Here is a 17,135-nt window from a genome sequence, read left to right as displayed (position 1 = left end):
CACACGCACCAAGTAGTCCCCCACGACCACATGTGGTGCCCGCGAGCCTTGTTTTCTTTTAGGTTTTTAGTTAATGTGAGGTTCACTAGAAAGAAATGGATTTTCAAATACAAAATGCAGATGGCCAATTTTTGTTGTTGTCTTAATACAAAATGTGAATTCAAAAACAAGCATCTTCAATTTGTTTGGGTTGAAATAAGCAATAAAAATAAAATACATAAAAATGTGTTGCTCTCGGCCATTTTAATTTTGTAAAAGTAGTTCTCACAAGAAAGAAGTTGGAGACCCCTGTTCTACGTAATCTTCCGCCTAATTATTCTTCCACCTGCATATTCTTTTGTCTATGTATTCTACTTATTGTACCTGCCTACATATTGTACATATTCATCTGCCTACGTATTCTTATACCTACGTATTCTTCCGCTTACGTAGTGTACGTATTTTTCTGTCCATATATTCTTCCACCTTCATATTCTACGTAATCTTCCCCCTACGTATTCTTCCACCTGCGTATTCGTCCGCCTATGTATTCTATGTAATCTAAAGGCCCTGTCACACCTTGACGATTTAGCCAGCGCATGCCCGACGTGATCATTTTGATGGCATACGTTGAACTGTGGACGTTTTTTTCCATTTTGGGCGTATACAGGTACATAGCGCATTCATAACGAGTTTGACGTATACATGACGTATTAGTAACTTATATAGACTGTTCCTATAAGTTATAGACAACGTATACCAACGAATGCGTAGCGTGTTGCCGGCGTTCACAACTTATGCAAACTGCACGGCAGCGTATGCCGTAGCCTATAAAAAGGCTGCCACTTGATGACTCACCTCACCAGACATCGCAGTGTCAACATCACCATCATGCCGAAGAAAATTTCCAAGACCGCTGCCAAGAAGTATCAGGGCAGTGACAGAGGGATCCATCACCACCCACAGCCTCCCCCTCCCACTCTCACTCTGATGGAGATGACGCAGGTTGTAACGCCTCTTCCCCTCCTGTTAGGTCCATTCCCCAAAGTTGTTTGAGTATTATTAAAGTGCGCAATAACACTTGAAGGAATATGTTTATTATCCTTCATTGCTGGGGTGTGGTGTCATTATGACGGATGATCATGTTTTTCACGGCTGTCTTTTATACTCATTTGTAAATAGTTCTATTTTTTCCAGCAAACGCTAACTTGGACAGCAACATGCTGTATCTCTCCATTCTTTTTGAATGTAAATACTCCTATGCACTTTATGTTGACGTGATCAATAATGCTTGATTAAAACGTGCATTGTTTCTATCTGCCAAAGAGCAAAAAAAATAAAAAATGTTAGTTCCATTCCCAGGGGTCAACATGTAGCAGTATAAACATGGACTATAAACAACACAACAACATGCACATCTGCTCACCATGGATTCTTGAGGAGTTCTGATGGGTTCCTCCTGCGAACCCCATTTTTGTACCCCAATTCCCCTAAACGCTGCCAACATGCCATCATACGGTAGGTCAACGTTAGCAGCACATTCAATTAAGTTCTGGGGTCGTTTGGAACGCGTCAAATACGTCTAAATATGTCAAGTGCCTTAGAGGTACGTTCGATATAAGTTACACATAGGTTCAAAGCACGTTAATCATAGGTTGAACAAACGTCTTTGGTATGCTTGATATTACCTTGACGTATTACGACTTGTGTGTAACTTACAAATTACGTGTGTGAACCGGCGTCAACGATCGCATAACTTATTGCCCGCGTATGCAGGACGTATGAATCATATGTTGACATACGTCGAAAAGTTTTATGCATGCACAAAATTTTAGGTCGACTTAGATGTACTACGACATATGCCGGCGTGCTTCAGCATGCTCTTAACTTATACAAAACTTACCCATTACTTATTCGACATACGCCAGCGTATTGGCCAAAGTTTTCATACATTGGCGTAAGCTGGCTAAATCGTCAAGGTGTGAAGGGCCTTTAGGTACTTTGATACCAGCATCATGCATGCACACTTTGTACATTTGGAGATTTCCCAGCTTCCTAAGTGAATGTTTGTTTTCCAGGCGTGGTTGCTGTAGTGATTTTCGCGGCGTTGTGCATCATGGTGTTGGTCATTCGCCACATGTTCAGACACAAAGGGTCCTACCACACCAACGAGGCCAAGGGGGCAGAGTCGGCGGACTGCGCCGATGCCGCCATCATTGTCAACGACCCTGCTTTCACCGAAAGCATCGACGAGAGCAAGAAAGAGTGGTTCATCTGAATCCCTGACAATGATTGACTCCCGACTGTAGGATGTACCGTAGTAGTACTGGACTGTACTCTACTCCATGTAGTTTTCTAAAGATAGACACAAATACTGGAAGCTGTAGGACTGCTTGTTTGTATCAAAACTTTATGGACATGAACACATTACAACATCAGAAATTTATTTATTTTAACTATTTACACACACCTGGGAGAAAAAGATGGTGAAAGTGTCATGGATGTGTGAATGATGACATGTATGCAATAGATTATATTCATTTTTTGTTTACTTACAGTCCCATCATATTTTTAACCCACAAGAATCCATGTTGACACTTCAAAAGTGTCCTATACAGCTTTGTGCTTGGCTTGAACTCAAGTCCCTAAGTGACATATAGGAAACATTTTGGAATGGTTGTCATGTGACTATCCCCAAAATGTCAGTGTGTTAGGTAAGCGAAAACTTATTGTTTGCCATGAAAGATCATTTTAAATCCATTTAACAATTGTAATGCTTTAATAGGCTGTCGAATTCAACTCTTCTTAACTATATTTCTTCAATGAATTCATAGAAAACAAGCTAGGAAAAAATCACTAACAGGCTTTTAGCCTTCAAATTGTTTTTGGTGCAGTTTAAAGTACATTTGTACTAGACAAAGTATGACGTTCAGAATACATTTAGCATGAAGAATGTAACATATGTGTAACATCAGACACTCTTCATCTATCAGTAGTATCCATCCATCCATCCATTTTCTTCAGCTTATTTGAGATCGTGTTGCGGGGAAGCAGGGAAGCTCAGACTTCCCTCCCTCCAGCTACTTCGTCCAGCTCCTCCCGGTGGATCCCGGGGCATTCCCAGGCCAGTTGAGAGACACAGCCTCTCCCAACATGTCCTTTGTCTTACCCGACGCCACCTCCCGGTCGAACGTGCCCTGATCACCTCCCCAGGGAGGTGTTCGGGAGGCACCCTGACCAGATGCCCGAGCCACCTCATCTGGCTCCTCTCAATGCGGTGGAGCAGAGGTTCTACTCTCTCCCGGATGACAGTGTTTCTCACCTTATCTCTAAGGGAGAGCCCAGCCACCCTATGGAGAAAACAAATTTTGGCCGGTTATACCCGCGATCCTCCCATGAGCTCACCACCCATGGGAGGGGCCAAAGGGGTCGAGTGCAGAGCGAGCTGGGTGGCAGCTGAAGGCGGGAACCTTGGCGGTCAGATTCTTGGCTGCAGAAGCTAGCTCTTGGCACGTGGAACGTCACCTCTCTGGTGGGAAGGAGCCTGAGCTGGTGTGCAAGGTGGAGACTATCTCTATTGTCAGACTCACCTCGATGCAGCCTTTCGAGAGGGGTTGGACTTCATTCCACTCTGACGTGGCCAGCAATGAGAGGCGACGGGCAGGGGTGGAAATTCTTATTGCTCCCCTGGCTCAGAGTCTGTACTTTGGAGTTTAACCCGGTGAACGAGAGGGTAGTTTCCATCCGCCTTTGGGCAGGGGGACGGGTCGTGACTGTTGTTTGTGCTTATGCGACAAACAGCAGCTCAGTTCATCATCTGCCGTCTCAGGAAGGGGAAGCAGTGCATGGTCAACACCATGTATGGTGGGGATGGTGTGCTGCTGACCTCGACTCGAGATGTTGTGGACCGGTAGAAGGAATACTTTGAAGATCTCCTCAATCCCACGGATTCGGACTGGGGACTCCGTGGTGGGTTCTTCTCTCTTTGGGACTGTGGTTGGAGAGGTGGTCAAAAAGCTCCTCGTGGCAGGGCCCTGGATACTGTGAGCGTGTCTTGGTTGACACGACTCTGCAGCATCACGTGGACATCGAGGGCGGTGACTTTGGATTGGTAGAGTGGGGTGGTGGTCCCAATTTTCAAGAAGGGGGACTGGAGGCTTTGTTCAAGCTATCATGGTATCACACTCCTCAGCCTTCCTGGTCAGGTCTATTCAGGGGTTCTGGAGAGGAGGATCCACCGGATAGTTGAATCTCGGATTCAGGAAGAGCACTCTGGTTTTTGTGGAATTGTGGACCAGCCCTACACTATCAGCACGGTCCTTGAGGGTGCATGGGAGTTTGCCCAACCAGTCTACATGTGTTTTGTGGACTTGGAGAAGGCATTCGACCGTGTTACTCAAGGAATTCTGTGGGGAATAGTCTGGGAGTATGGGGTATTGGACCAGCTAATTCAGGCCGTTCCCTGTATGAGCGGTGTCAGAGTTTGGTTCGCATTGCCGACAATAAGTCGGTTCACGTTTCCAGTGAAGGTTGGACTCGTCACGGCTGCCCTTTGTCACCGATTCTGTTAAATTATTTTTATGGACAGAATTTTGAGGCACAGCAAGGGTGTTGAAGGCTTCGGTTTGGTGGCTGCAGGATGGGGTTTCTGCTTTTTGTAGTTGATGTGGTCCTGCTGGCCTCAACGAGCCGTGACCTTAAACTCTTCACTGGATCGGTTCGCAGCCGAGTGTGAAGTGGCCGGGATGAGAATCAGCACTTCCAAGTCCAAGTCCAGGGTTCTCGCCCGGAAAAGGGTGGAGTGCCATCTGTGGGTCGGGAGTGAGATCCTGCCCCAAGTGGAGGACTTTATTTAGCAGTAATAGTAGTCTATTAGTACAGTAGTATTTGAGAAAAAACCCATCACAAATGTCTTTTATGTGCTATATACACCATCATTTGACTTGAAATGGTTTCTTATGGGTTAATTATCTGTACACTTTCTTGCAATAAGCATTTAGAGAAACTAGATTATTTATTTCATATATTATCTACAGTATTGTTCATTGATTTTTAAAGATATTTTATTTTTTTAATTTAGCACTTTATTCATTTATTTCTTTTAGTATTCATTGTGTTTTTATTTTATATATTAATTGTTTGTTCATATATTTATTCAATATTTCTTTTTATTTTTAGATATTTGTTTGTTTTTTAATTTTGTTTATTTTTTTAGATTATTTGTAAATTTTGTATATGTCTTTATGATCTATTTGTTCATTTATTTATTTTATATATTTATTATCTATGTTTATTTTTTAATATATTTTTTATATATTTGTTTGTTTATACTGTATTTATTCATTATTTATTTATTTTGTACATTTATTGATCTATTTGTTCATTTATTCTGTATATATTTGTGTATTTTTAACTTAGTTTATTTTATGTAAACTACCGATCAAAAGTTTTAGAACACTCAGAAGGAAAAACCTACATGGTTAAGTGTTAAGATGGTCTGTCTCTCTTCCATTGTTAATTCCCTTTTTCTTGCCATTTTTGTAGCAACAAATGACTTTCTCCAGTTCAAGGCTGTTCAAATGATGTTCATGAGGCTATAGTACCCCAGTGTGTTCCCAACACTATTTATATGCAGACAGAGGAGGTACTAAGTACTCCAGAACTTGGAACACCTGTAGGAATTAGTTGCACCAACTGCCAAGGCTTGATCAACATCCATTTCTGCAGAACACTTTTAAATTGTTGACCCATTTTGTGGTCCCTGAAACAGGCCTTCTTGTATAATTCTGAAATTCACATTATTTGTCAGGTTTGGGTAACCTTACCTTTTTTTTAAACCTCTGGCACTTCACCACTTACCTTTGTACCATTTCAAGGTATTCACTGGACTTGAACGACTTCAATTTCAATCAATAACCGGAAAAATTGGGGCGTTCTAAAACGTTTGACCGGTAGTGTCGTAATTAAACTGTTTGTTCATTCATTCTTAAGTTTGTTTATTTTTATATATTTATCTGTTTCATTATTTTATGTACTATATTTGAGCTCACGGAATAATTTGCCTTTTTTCATACATGACTGAAGTCTGATACACGTTTGTGTGTAATGTACCGGTAATACTTTTATTTTTTTTGTGCCTACACAAGTGTCTCATAATGAAAAAAAAAAACAAAACAGCACTAATTTCATTTTTCATCATCAGTGTCCTGACAGTTGTAACAAAACACAACATTCACACACACACACACACACACTCTTTTAAATTGAATGTGAGGATGAAAACGTGAGTATTTCATATGAAGGTGTGCTAGAACTTTACTTTGAAAAGGTCTGAATGAACAACATGTTTACTTTCCGTGGACGTTTGTGGAAAAGTTTCCATACAAGCGATGTCTTACTTTCTGGCGTTTGATTGTATTTCTTTGTATTTCATTGTGATGTAACAGCATGCTTCACAATGTGTATTAGTATTACTGTACTTCATGTTCAATGTACAAAGCTTTGCCTGATTCTTCTTTTTATATCTGACTTGGCATTCATCCTGTGTCATGCTGCTTTTCTTTCATTCTACTAAGTGCAACACAAGTCACATCAACAGGAAGTACCTAAACGGTGTACTTAAAAGTACAAACTGTTGGTCACAAGGCGAGAGGCTTAGAATTTGGACTCCAAAGCAGAGACTCAAAATCAAGTTGAAATGTTTTTTTTTTTAAACCAAGGGAGCACAGGTGTGCAAAAAGGCAAAAATACAAATAACAAAAAGTCGCTGTGAAAAAGATACACAAGGGAAAAACAAAGTACAACCAAGAATGGTGTACAATAGGATTGGGATTAGTACTGACATCGATGGAACAAGGTAGTGGAAGAAAAGGTAAAAAATACAATACTGTACTTATATAAGGTTCACGGTTGGAACCAACTGGCAAAACGTCACAAAAGAAGGCTGGGCTAACGAGTAGCAACCACGCGCACCGGACCACCAAGACAGGGCGCTGAAAGAGGAAAGATAACTGCAAGAGGAGGCAGACATGTGCATGACAATACGCCCCCTGGCGGGCCACCTGGCTTACCATGGATGGATCAAGGATACAGGAGCAGGAGACCCACGACCCATCCTCAGGCCCCTACCCCTCTCACCTCTCCCTCTTGGAACCAAGCAGGGCCCTAACTGTATATAAGATGGCTGGCCATTGATCATGTGTGAAGGAGGAGGAGGAAGAGGCACCACTGAAGGACTGGAGGAAACAGGCTTGATCTTGGAGACATGGTACAAGATGAACCTTGATGGATGGTGGGAGTTTCAGACTCTCTTTTTAATGCACTATCACATGAAGTAACTGCTTTTATGGACTGTGTTATGAATAATTTTATACAAGGCTAAAATTAAGTGGTAGATGCATATAAACAAAATTGTGTTACACACACCCACACAACAATGAGATTACACATGTTATATGAGGTGATGTTCAGAAAGTCAGAGTCTTGACAGCTTCTTTCAAGTCCTGCAGTGTCAGTTACTGCGGCTGTTCTCAAAAGCACACTTGTGATTCTTAAACTGGTACTCAAAACAGAATCATCACACACTGCAACTTAATACTTTCTTGCCAGTGTCTTCTTAACCACCCCCTACCAAACCAGAAGCTGGACAGCTAGCCATGGCTCGGGATTGGAAGATGCTAGTTGATATTGACAAGCTACTAATCTTTCCCCCAGAGATTGCAACCACCACCCTCAGGCCAGACTTGATGCTATGGCCCCCTTCACTAAAGGTGGTTTACATCATAGAGCTCACGGTCCCGTGAGACCAGACCTATGAACGAAAGAAACTGCGCTACACAGACCTGGCAGCAGATGCACAACGAGGATGGAAGGCCAAGGTCTATCCAGCTGAAGTAGGATGCAGAGGTTTTTGGCTTCCGCTACTTATGAAAGACCTTGGCATTCATGGACAGGCTCTGCAACAGACAATAAGATCTGTCTCTGACGCGGCCGAAAGAAGCAGCCAGCGTCTATGGCTCAAGTACCATTGCTGGGCTCAAAGCAGAGGAGCGCACCTGGGACCCCAGGTGTTGCCGGTGAGCTCTCTGGAGGTGTCACGGACCTGTCAGTGGGCCTTTCATCAAAACACCAATGAAGGAGCGTGCCCACCTGACGACCCTAATGAAATTTGAAACCCACGCCCTTCCTGTCCCTACCAAAGGATAGGGTGTGGGGGGAAGGGGGAGGCTGAGTGATGACCTGGTCCGGCGGGGCAGTTTTTGGTCCCAGGTCGGGATCTCACTGCCCCCCCACACCACTCTCAACATCCACGCCTCATGTGATTACCATCTATTGACACAATAGACAGTTTCCATCAAGCCCTGTGTATGTACGACCTCACGTGACTTAATGTTTTCAGTCTGTATTCTCATGTGTACTTTCAAATCTTTTTTTCTACAAAACTTTCACCACACACTGAGCAAGAAAAGGGTCTCTCTCAGCGTCGCTTCTTGTGTGTTATTCTTGCTTTCGTGGAAAACCTTTACCACACACTTAACAGGCAAAGGGTTTCTCTCCAGAGAGTATGCTTGTGTGCGGTGATGCTGGTAACACGTTACTTTGGAGGAAAAAGCACACTGAGGCATCAGGTAAGTGGAACAAAACACTTTACTCTAAAAGGAAAAACTTGTCACCAAGAAAAAAAAAGTCCTCAAAAAACAAGTCGACACTTCCACCTAGTGGTCACCACAAGGTACACCATGTGCAAGTACACAGTAGATCAGGGTCTCAAATTCAATTTACCTGAGGGCCGCTGGAGATAGGGTCTGATTCTGGCTGGGCCGCATGAAGTATTGGGAATAGGGCTGGGAATCTCAGGGTACCCCACAATATGGTACGATACGCGATGCACGGCTCCCGATAATGATAATATCTCGATACAGTGATAGGGTGAAACAAAAAAATAAATACATTTCATAGTTTGTATTTTGCTGCATTCAGCTGGGATAGGCTCCAGCTTACTCGTGACCCTAATGAAGACACGCGATACAAAAGGTGTGGAATTTTTGCAGCATATTTTAACCAGACTACAAGCAGCAATGGTACAAAAAGAATGAGGATGTTTTAGCAACATAAGTGTAAACAGGATTTTAGTTTCAGTGTCTGAAAAACAGTAAAGCTATTTTGAGCTCATGTCTCTCAAGTAGATCAATGCTATAAAGTAGAATCATACCAAAAAGCAATATTTTTTTTATCGCATTTACACTACTCCTCCATGTCTAGTCGCAGGCCGCAAAATATCACCCGGCGGGCCACAAATGGCCCATGGGCCACGAGTTTGAGACCCCTGCGGTAGATGCAACTCAACAGAACAGGGGGAAAAGCAAAGAGCTATAAGTGTCCCCCACCACTAAGTGAAGTCAACAAAGACTGTAATTAAATTTGTTTGTAAATTTCGAAAAGATATATTTCTTTGAGGAAATAATGTTTAAATTGAACCTCCAATGTCAGGAAATACATTGTTGACATTACTGTTAAAAAGAACAGGATTGGCTAAATAAGTTGTCCTTTCTATGTTGCAGCAGTGACGGATGTTGTCAGCAGCTGCTGAATGAAACGATAGAGTAACTTGTAATCTAATTAGTTTCAGAATAAGATCATCAGTAATCACATTACTTTTTCAAGGTAATTGTGGCAACACTGCTTGTGTGTTGTTTCAGTCTTCTTTTCGCTGTGAATCTTTTACGGCAAACTGAGCACTCGAATGGTTTCTCCCTGTGTGTGTTTTTGTGTGCTTTGTCAAATTTACTTTCTGTGTAAAACTTTTACCACAGACTGAGCATGTGAATGGTTTCTCCCCTGTGTGTATTCTTATGTGTGCTTTCAAATTTCCTTTCTGTATGAATCTATTGCCACACACTGAGCACACGAATGGTTTCTCTCCTGTGTGATTTCTCATGTGTATTGTCAAATTTTGATTATGTGCAAAACCTTTACCACATACTGAACAGGTAAAAGGTTTCTCTCCAGTGTGTATTCTTGTGTGTTTTGTCAAACTTCCTTTCTCTGTAAATCTTTTACCACAAACTGAGCAGATGAATGGTTTCTCACCAGTGTGTATTCTTGCGTGTATTGTCAAAACTTTTTTCTCTGTGAATCTTTTGCCACACACTGAGCACACAAATGGTTTCTCACCTGTGTGATACCTCATGTGTATTTTCAGATAACAAAGGTGATTAAAAGTTTTGTCACAATGAGAGCATTTAAAGTGTGTGTTGTCAGTTTGACATGTCATATCAGCTTCAGAGTCTTCATCGTCGGTGTCAGGAGAGTGCGACGTGTCGTCACTGTCTGATAGTGGAGCTAAGAGGCTTTCTGCTTGTGATCCTCCACAGTGGTCCCCATCAGCTTCTGCTGTCATGTGTTGAGCTGAGCTACTGCTTGGAGGCTCCACCTTTCTGTCCTCCTCACTTTGACCTTTGTCTTCATCGTCTTCACTCTTCACAGAGACAACAATCACTGGGAACTCTTCCAGTCCTTCAAGATTCTCTCCCTCTTGACTGATGCTGTGATCCTCCTCTTCCTCTTTAATGTCGGGGGGCTGTGTCTCCTGCTGCTCCACCCTGGAGCTCCTCGCCTCCTGCTCAGGGGGAAGATGTTCTTCACTGGCGTCTGACACATGAAGACATACATATGCTTTAGAAAAGTCAAATATGAATAAGATCTTCTAGTAATGACAACAACATGTGTAACAAAGCATCTTATTTAAGTGCCTCCAGGACCAGGATATCACTTCTTTTTTAAAACAACACTATCCTCATGAGCAGAAGACAAAGAAAACTTCTGCCTCTTCATTTTTGTTGGAGTGTTGGACCACCTCGACTCATAGGACGGCTTTGAATGTTAAAGTCTGAGTTTAAGCCTTTCAAAATCATGGATCAGAGCTTCAGGACAGGATAAAAAGTATGTAGGATATATCATGTAAATCATTTAAATCTGCTGGTGCAAAATATGTTGATTTTGACCCAGAATTACTGTGTACATGCAATTTGTAGTGTGGCGTGGAAACGAATACGGCTTGCTGTGCACGAAGAGCGCTGGCCTACATGAAAATTATGCCACTTGAGTTTCTTCCCTGGACTTTTTGATGATCAAAAAACATGTAAATGGATACTCTGTTGACTTTTAAAACAAATGTCACAGCCTAAGCCTCATAGCAAGTATTTCTCAGATGTTCTCCAATGTTGTACAGTGTTCTTTACAGTCATGTTGAGAAGCTAACTGCTGATGTTGTATCCATTAGCTTCACAACAGATATGTGTTCATTCCATGACAGGAGATATGTGGATGTTACACCGGCATCGGCTGATATTGGTATCGGAAATTGAGAGTTGGACAATATCGGATATCGGCAAAAAAGCCAATATCGGACATCCCTAGAAATAACAGATTCCTTTTTTGGGGGGGCAAATCTTTCTATCAACTTCACTCCTAATCAAAAGTACAAAATATTGAATTGAATTTTTTTCCGATGAGGTCACTAGGGATATATCAGGCTAATATCAGGCTCCAGTATAAATAAGCCTGCCAACAGTTGATGTATTCAATATAAATTATGTAGGTGAATAAAGTGACACACTGTATGATAGCTGTTGTCATTTACATTCTTTAGGTTTTCAGTTACCGTAAAGCACCGTGTATAAACCGCACTTTTTTCCACTGGTAAGAAGCAAAATATCGGGGTGTGGTTTGTACACGATGACAGGTCTGTGACCAGACTCGGTACGGGGAGAAATTGACAAGAAGTCCATTTTAGAATAGCCGTTTGTGGGTCAGACAGTTGCTTTGACTTTAGTGCCCTCTGCTGTACAGTTGCTGAAAATGCTTGTGTATGCAACTAACTTATCTGACGGCTGTCTGTATTTTCACACAGTGAAACGATCTCTATATACACTGAAGCTAACCTAAGCTTCCAATGTAAAATACAATACAACGTTGGAGTTTATTCAAATTCACACTGAAGCAATGCAGTGTTATGTGTTTTGTACAATACATGGATAACTGATCCGCATCCGCATGCGCAGAACGCCGCTCTATCACCGCTCGCGTCACCGCTAAACCAACATTCACTACCGTTAAATCAAGGCTAAATCAACAGCGGCTTCAGCGGTGCACCGCTAGGACAACGCCCGTGTTTTCTATTTTTTTTTCCACATTTTGTGCGTGGTGACGAGCGTTGTCAAAATTGTAGTGGGGTCAGAGGCTCTGGCTGTGTCAAAATCCGGGATCTGCAGCCGCCTACTAGTGTGCATTTGTGGGCTGCATGATGTCATCGTGTCGCTCCAGGACAGCCAGACATGTGGTACCACCATAGAACATCACTGATGTCATCAGCGTTTTTTTCGCCACTGAAAAAATACACACAAAGGCATTTGCTAGGATGATATGGTTGGATGGATGCTTGCAAAGCTACTTAACTGTCAAGATGCTACTAAGCCTTTTATACAAACGCACACTAATAGGGCAAAGCAATCATTCACAAACTTCTAATTACAAATGAGAACCTCTATAAAGAGAATGGCTGAAGCCACCAGTTAAGATATAAATGAATGATTAATATAATAACGATAAATAAAAATATATATAACTTGTACACAAATAATGCTAAAATCTACATAAAAGGCAATTTAAAATAAAAACACATCAACCAAAGTGCTGTACAAATGGGCTAACTTGCTAGAAGTAATCCCGTGGTTAATATTATGGTATAAAAAAATCCAAGGTTTCTTTCTAAATTTGAGATAAATCTGCTGAGAGATTGCTGCTATTCTCTTTCCAGCGACACGTAACACCAAAATAAATAGAAAAACAATTGTGACTCCTTTATTTCAGATTTTGTTAGGTCTGTCCATCTTTTTTTCTCTACTTCGCGGACTTGATGGTGTATCGCAAGAAGCAAGTGGTTGTGAACACGCGACACAACCAAGAAGTGGTCTGAAGGCTAGACCATCCCATTTCACATCGATCTAGCTGCGGCTGGAGGACTCTCATAAGGACCCAGCCTTCATCGACTGCATAGGCTGGGTCCCTGGAAGGGGACACACCAACTAATATTTTCATCTCTTCTTTACTGCTCCACCAGCGGGTTAAATGTGATGTTTAATCGCTCATACCCACACATATTCATTCATTAGAGGCTTTTTATACACTTGTTTTGTTAGGTTTATTGTGACTGGCTAGATGGCTAGTCCATCTCCTGGCATTCAACGTTTTTCCTGCCTTTGACCCGCTACAAATCCCAGAAGAGTATTCTCTGCAGTGGGCCCTTCTTCCGGGCCCCTATCTATAAGTCTCGCTTCCCATTCTGCTCTGTTGCTACTTGTGGTCACTAACGCTACGCCTTTTCTACACTCTTGCGTGTAAGTCCCTGTCCTCATTACAATTACTCCACCACTGCCAGCCATAAACAGAATCGTGCACTTTTAGCCCTGTACTGGCCCTCTACCCACTCTGTTTTCAGCTACTGCACCCACCATGGCCCCACTCTCCTCTGCTTCCGGCTGCCTCGACTGTGATCAATAGTTTGTCAATTTTTTTATGCTGAATTTTTTCTATATATAATTTATTTTTACTCACTGTGTACTACTAAAACAAAGCATATTTGTAATGATCCACAATTAAGACAAACAGATGAATTTACTTCCATTATCTTAATAATTGGGAAGTTCCATCTACCAACATATTTCCCATTATAGAGAACCAGTGGGAAAAGTAAATTGCAGTACTAATGCTTGTTATTGTTTCAACATCGGTGCTGAGTATCCTCTAGTTGCTCTTGGTAGAGCTCCGATTATAATTTCTGCTCCAGATTACTCCTGTTTTACCAAGTATGATCCAACTGGTTACGGCAGGGATGTCCAAACTGTGGCGGAGCTACGGGGTGGCCGTGGCGACCCTCGGTCACTCTCCGGCCACCCCAGTGGCCAACCCCACGGCTGGGGGACAGTTTTGACAAACGCGGCTCTGTGGTGTAGAACATTACTTCAGACTAACCGCCGTTTCCACTTGGACGCATTTCACTGCAGTGCGCAACTTCCTGTGTGGAGGGGCTGTCAATAAAACCACGTACTGCATGAACTGCAAGCAGTAGGTAAGTTTTCCATGATTACTTTGGTCGCTTCCAGTCAAGTTTTCTCATTATGTTGACTTTGACTTCAATTCTGAAGTGTGATTCAGCACATAAATCTGTTAATAATGGAAGTCTAGAAATGAAACAGGAGTGCCGATCGGCATCCACTTCCGTATTATTTCCTGCGCGTGTTTGGCAGCCTACTAGGCCACATTTGTGGGCTGCATGACGTCATCGCTCCACACGAAGGCTGTCAAACTTAGAAAGTCTGTGAAGGCTCCTCCAAATGCAGCCAACAAATGCGTCCTCCTTCTCCACTGAATGGAAGTCTGCATTCAGACCATCCATTGTGGCCCGTCATATACCAAGGTTCTTTGCACACATCCGCCCAGCCCGTAAAAAATGCCAACATTACAGTGCAAAGCAGGGGGAAGCATAAATATTGATTTATTTGTGCAAGCAGACAGTTTGCAAAGTCTTAAATCTTTCTACGACATTCAAAAACATTGACTTTGATCTTACTACCGTGATTATGTAAAGACATCACTTCATATTACATGAAGTCATTATCTGTGTTTGTTGTGTACATCAGTGGTCCCCAACCACCGGGCAGCGGGTCATTTGGTACCATTATTATTTCCATTATTTCATTTTTTTTATGTTTTATTTTGAAAAGTGGCCAGATTCTCTCTGTTACATCCGTCTCACTTGATGCATGTCCACTGTGCGTGTGCTAACTTTCTCTCATGCCGCACAGATAGACTACTACTGTATTTTTACCATTTTTCTTTCACCTCATATTTAGTGTCAAATGCTGATACTATGTGGGAATGCATAAAGCTAAGTTTTGACGTTTTTGACTGTTACTCATGTCTTAGTTTTACACAATACATAAGAAATAAGATAAATTAGATCGCTATAATGTAGGAATGTTTTTCCCCATATTTGCTGCATTTTACCAAATATCTCAACTTCCTTCTTAATCTTGATACACTTTTCTTTTTGTAATACTATGGTTTTATTCCCATAATATTTTGACTTTATTCTCCTAAAAGTATAACCTTTTCCACAATTTCCTCAAAATTACTATTATTTTTATTTTGTTTGTTTCTCATAATATTATGACTTTTTTTATTATGAATTTTCTTTCATATTTCAAGTCTTCCTCTTAATATTACTAGTTTATTCTTGTAAAATGGGGGCTTTTTTTCTCGTGATAATATGACTTTTTTCTCTTAATATTTAGATTTTATTCTCATAAAATTACAGCTGTTTTTTTTCCATTTGTGCTGGTGGTGGTGTTTTGTTTTTTTTTCTCCAAATATTTCACTGTTCTTCTTGTAAATTTTCTTCTCGTAATTATGACTTTATTGCCATAATATTTGGACTTTTGACATTCTTGTAATATATATTTTTTCCTCAGCCTAATTTTCCAAAAAAAATTACACCTTCTCATAATATTGCGACTTAAAAAAAAAATATGTCTTTTTTCTTTAATATTTCAACTTTATGGTACCAAGATGTCATTACTTTCCTCATAATACTATGACGTTACTCTAACATTAAGAATCTGACATTGCAACAATAATTTAAAAAAAAGTATCACACTAAATTGTATGATTCATCTTCTGTACATATGGGCCTGATCTTTAAAATATTTCCCGAGCTTGCCAACACTTACTATATGGAAAATAACTCATTGTATGTGTATTTTTCAAAATAAAAAACGGTGACATCATTTAATCAAATGGGCATTTAAAGGGCTAAAATAACAATTTAAAAATGATTACATATTTGCTATTTTTGATTAGGACTGAAGTTTCCGGAAAGATCTGAGAAAAAGGGTAAAAAAATATGAATGTATGTTTTTGTAGGCGTTTTTAAGAGGGCTTTTTTGTCCGCTCGGAACACAGGGTAGTAAATCAAGGGGAGCCCAGCAGGTTAAGGAATAATGGTGATGATCAAAAATAGGAAACACGTGAGAGTAAGAATCAGCCAAACCTGGTTTGTGTATCACAACTTGAGGCTTCTTGAAAACAGCGTCCAGTAGTTGACGTTGATGCTCGTTCTCCTCTTTTGTTCGAGAAAGTTCCTCCTCCAACTCTGCTATGGTTCTTTCGAACACTACAAATATTTCTTCGACAGCCGCAGTTAATCGCTGATTCACCAAGGCTCTCAGCAATTGTACTTTACACATTCTCACACAAATCACAATACTTTACGCTCGCACTCGATCTCTTCTTAACGCCGTGTTGATAACTTAGGAGGCTTTATGTTAGCAGCTAGCAAGCTAAGATAGCCTTATAACCGTCAAAGCGACGCGGACACAAGTTTTGTCTTAGCAGTAATTAACGACGTCTGCTCACTTACGCCGAACATGTACGGCAAAGAAAACAAAGACGAAAACAATCTCGTCTTCTTGATAATTTTTTTCAATCCTTTAGTTGCTGTCAGTCACTCCACGATCCGTTTTTCACATGCGTAAGAACACGTCACTTCCTTCACGACCAAATGTTTACGACAAAGCTTCTGCGACGTTACTTGACGTGATATTTATTTTATCTGTATTTATGAACTTAAAGGGTCAAAAACCACATTTCATATATGCAATTTTTATTGAGGGTTCTTTTCTAATGACTTATTAAAATACTTGTCAATCATGTCTTCTTCTACTTCTACAACGAATAATTCTTCTTCTTCTATTGTTTATTGGCGGTTGGCAAGCAGCTTTTAGGTGTGCATTACCGCCACCTTCTGAATAGGAGTGTGGGACAGACTGACCTACTGTGTAATTGTGTGGATTTATAAGTCCCGTTTTCCTTAGAAATGAAATGTATATCTGTGATGAACATGTCCTCTAGTTGTAAAATATGAGCAACACTGAATCTTATCTTCTCCTGCTTAAAGTTATCTTCCAACACACTTGAAGCTGTTGGAGCTGTCTGCATTAAATTAAGACATGATACTCTCAGATACATTACAATAATTACAAAAGCCAGTTGCATGCTTCCCTATAATTCTAAGTATACTGTTAAGTCCTGTGTGTCCA

The 17,135-nt window shown here is 41.1% G+C and overlaps 2 protein-coding genes across 3 annotated transcripts in view; one reads left to right on the top strand and one right to left on the bottom strand.

Moving 5' to 3' along the window:
* cntnap2b (contactin associated protein 2b) overlaps window positions 1-6,153 on the top strand; it is a 42,581-nt gene extending 36,428 nt beyond the window's left edge. Inside the window, exon 25 of the mRNA XM_054766791.1 lies at window positions 2,058-6,153. Within this exon, the coding sequence (XP_054622766.1) occupies window positions 2,058-2,257 (200 nt within the window). The 3' untranslated portion in view covers window positions 2,258-6,153. The remainder of the gene's footprint in view (window positions 1-2,057) is intronic.
* Window positions 6,154-8,117: 1,964 nt separating this feature from the next.
* Window positions 8,118-16,555, bottom strand: LOC129177901 (zinc finger protein 79-like). 2 transcript variants are annotated; one of them, XM_054769509.1, is made up of 3 exons: window positions 16,088-16,555; window positions 12,260-12,365; window positions 8,118-10,629 (listed from the first exon to the last, which is right to left on the bottom strand). In XM_054769509.1, exons 2-3 carry the CDS (start codon window positions 12,327-12,329, stop codon window positions 9,674-9,676), a joined length of 1,026 nt encoding a protein of 341 aa, XP_054625484.1. In that variant the 5' UTR covers window positions 12,330-12,365; window positions 16,088-16,555; the 3' UTR covers window positions 8,118-9,673. The 2 variants fall into 2 exon arrangements, with proteins under 2 accessions (XP_054625484.1, XP_054625483.1); XM_054769508.1 differs by lacking the exon at window positions 12,260-12,365 and having other exon boundaries at window positions 8,121-10,629.
* Window positions 16,556-17,135: the final 580 nt, after the last annotated feature.

This window comes from Dunckerocampus dactyliophorus, chromosome 2 (genome assembly GCF_027744805.1).
Source record: "Dunckerocampus dactyliophorus isolate RoL2022-P2 chromosome 2, RoL_Ddac_1.1, whole genome shotgun sequence".
Classification (NCBI taxonomy): domain Eukaryota; kingdom Metazoa; phylum Chordata; class Actinopteri; order Syngnathiformes; family Syngnathidae; genus Dunckerocampus; species Dunckerocampus dactyliophorus.
Note: the sequence above shows the minus strand (reverse complement) of the source record. Positions and strands in the feature narration are given on the sequence as shown.

Coding starts and splice junctions, on each gene's coding strand:
- LOC129177901 (XM_054769508.1), bottom strand. CDS start 16,283: ATGTGTAAAGTACAATTGCTGAGAGCCTTGGTGAATCAGCGATTAACT. Junction 10,630..16,087: donor AGTTGTGATACACAAACCAG/GTTTGGCTGATT, acceptor TTCATGTGTCAG/ACGCCAGTGAAGAACATCTT.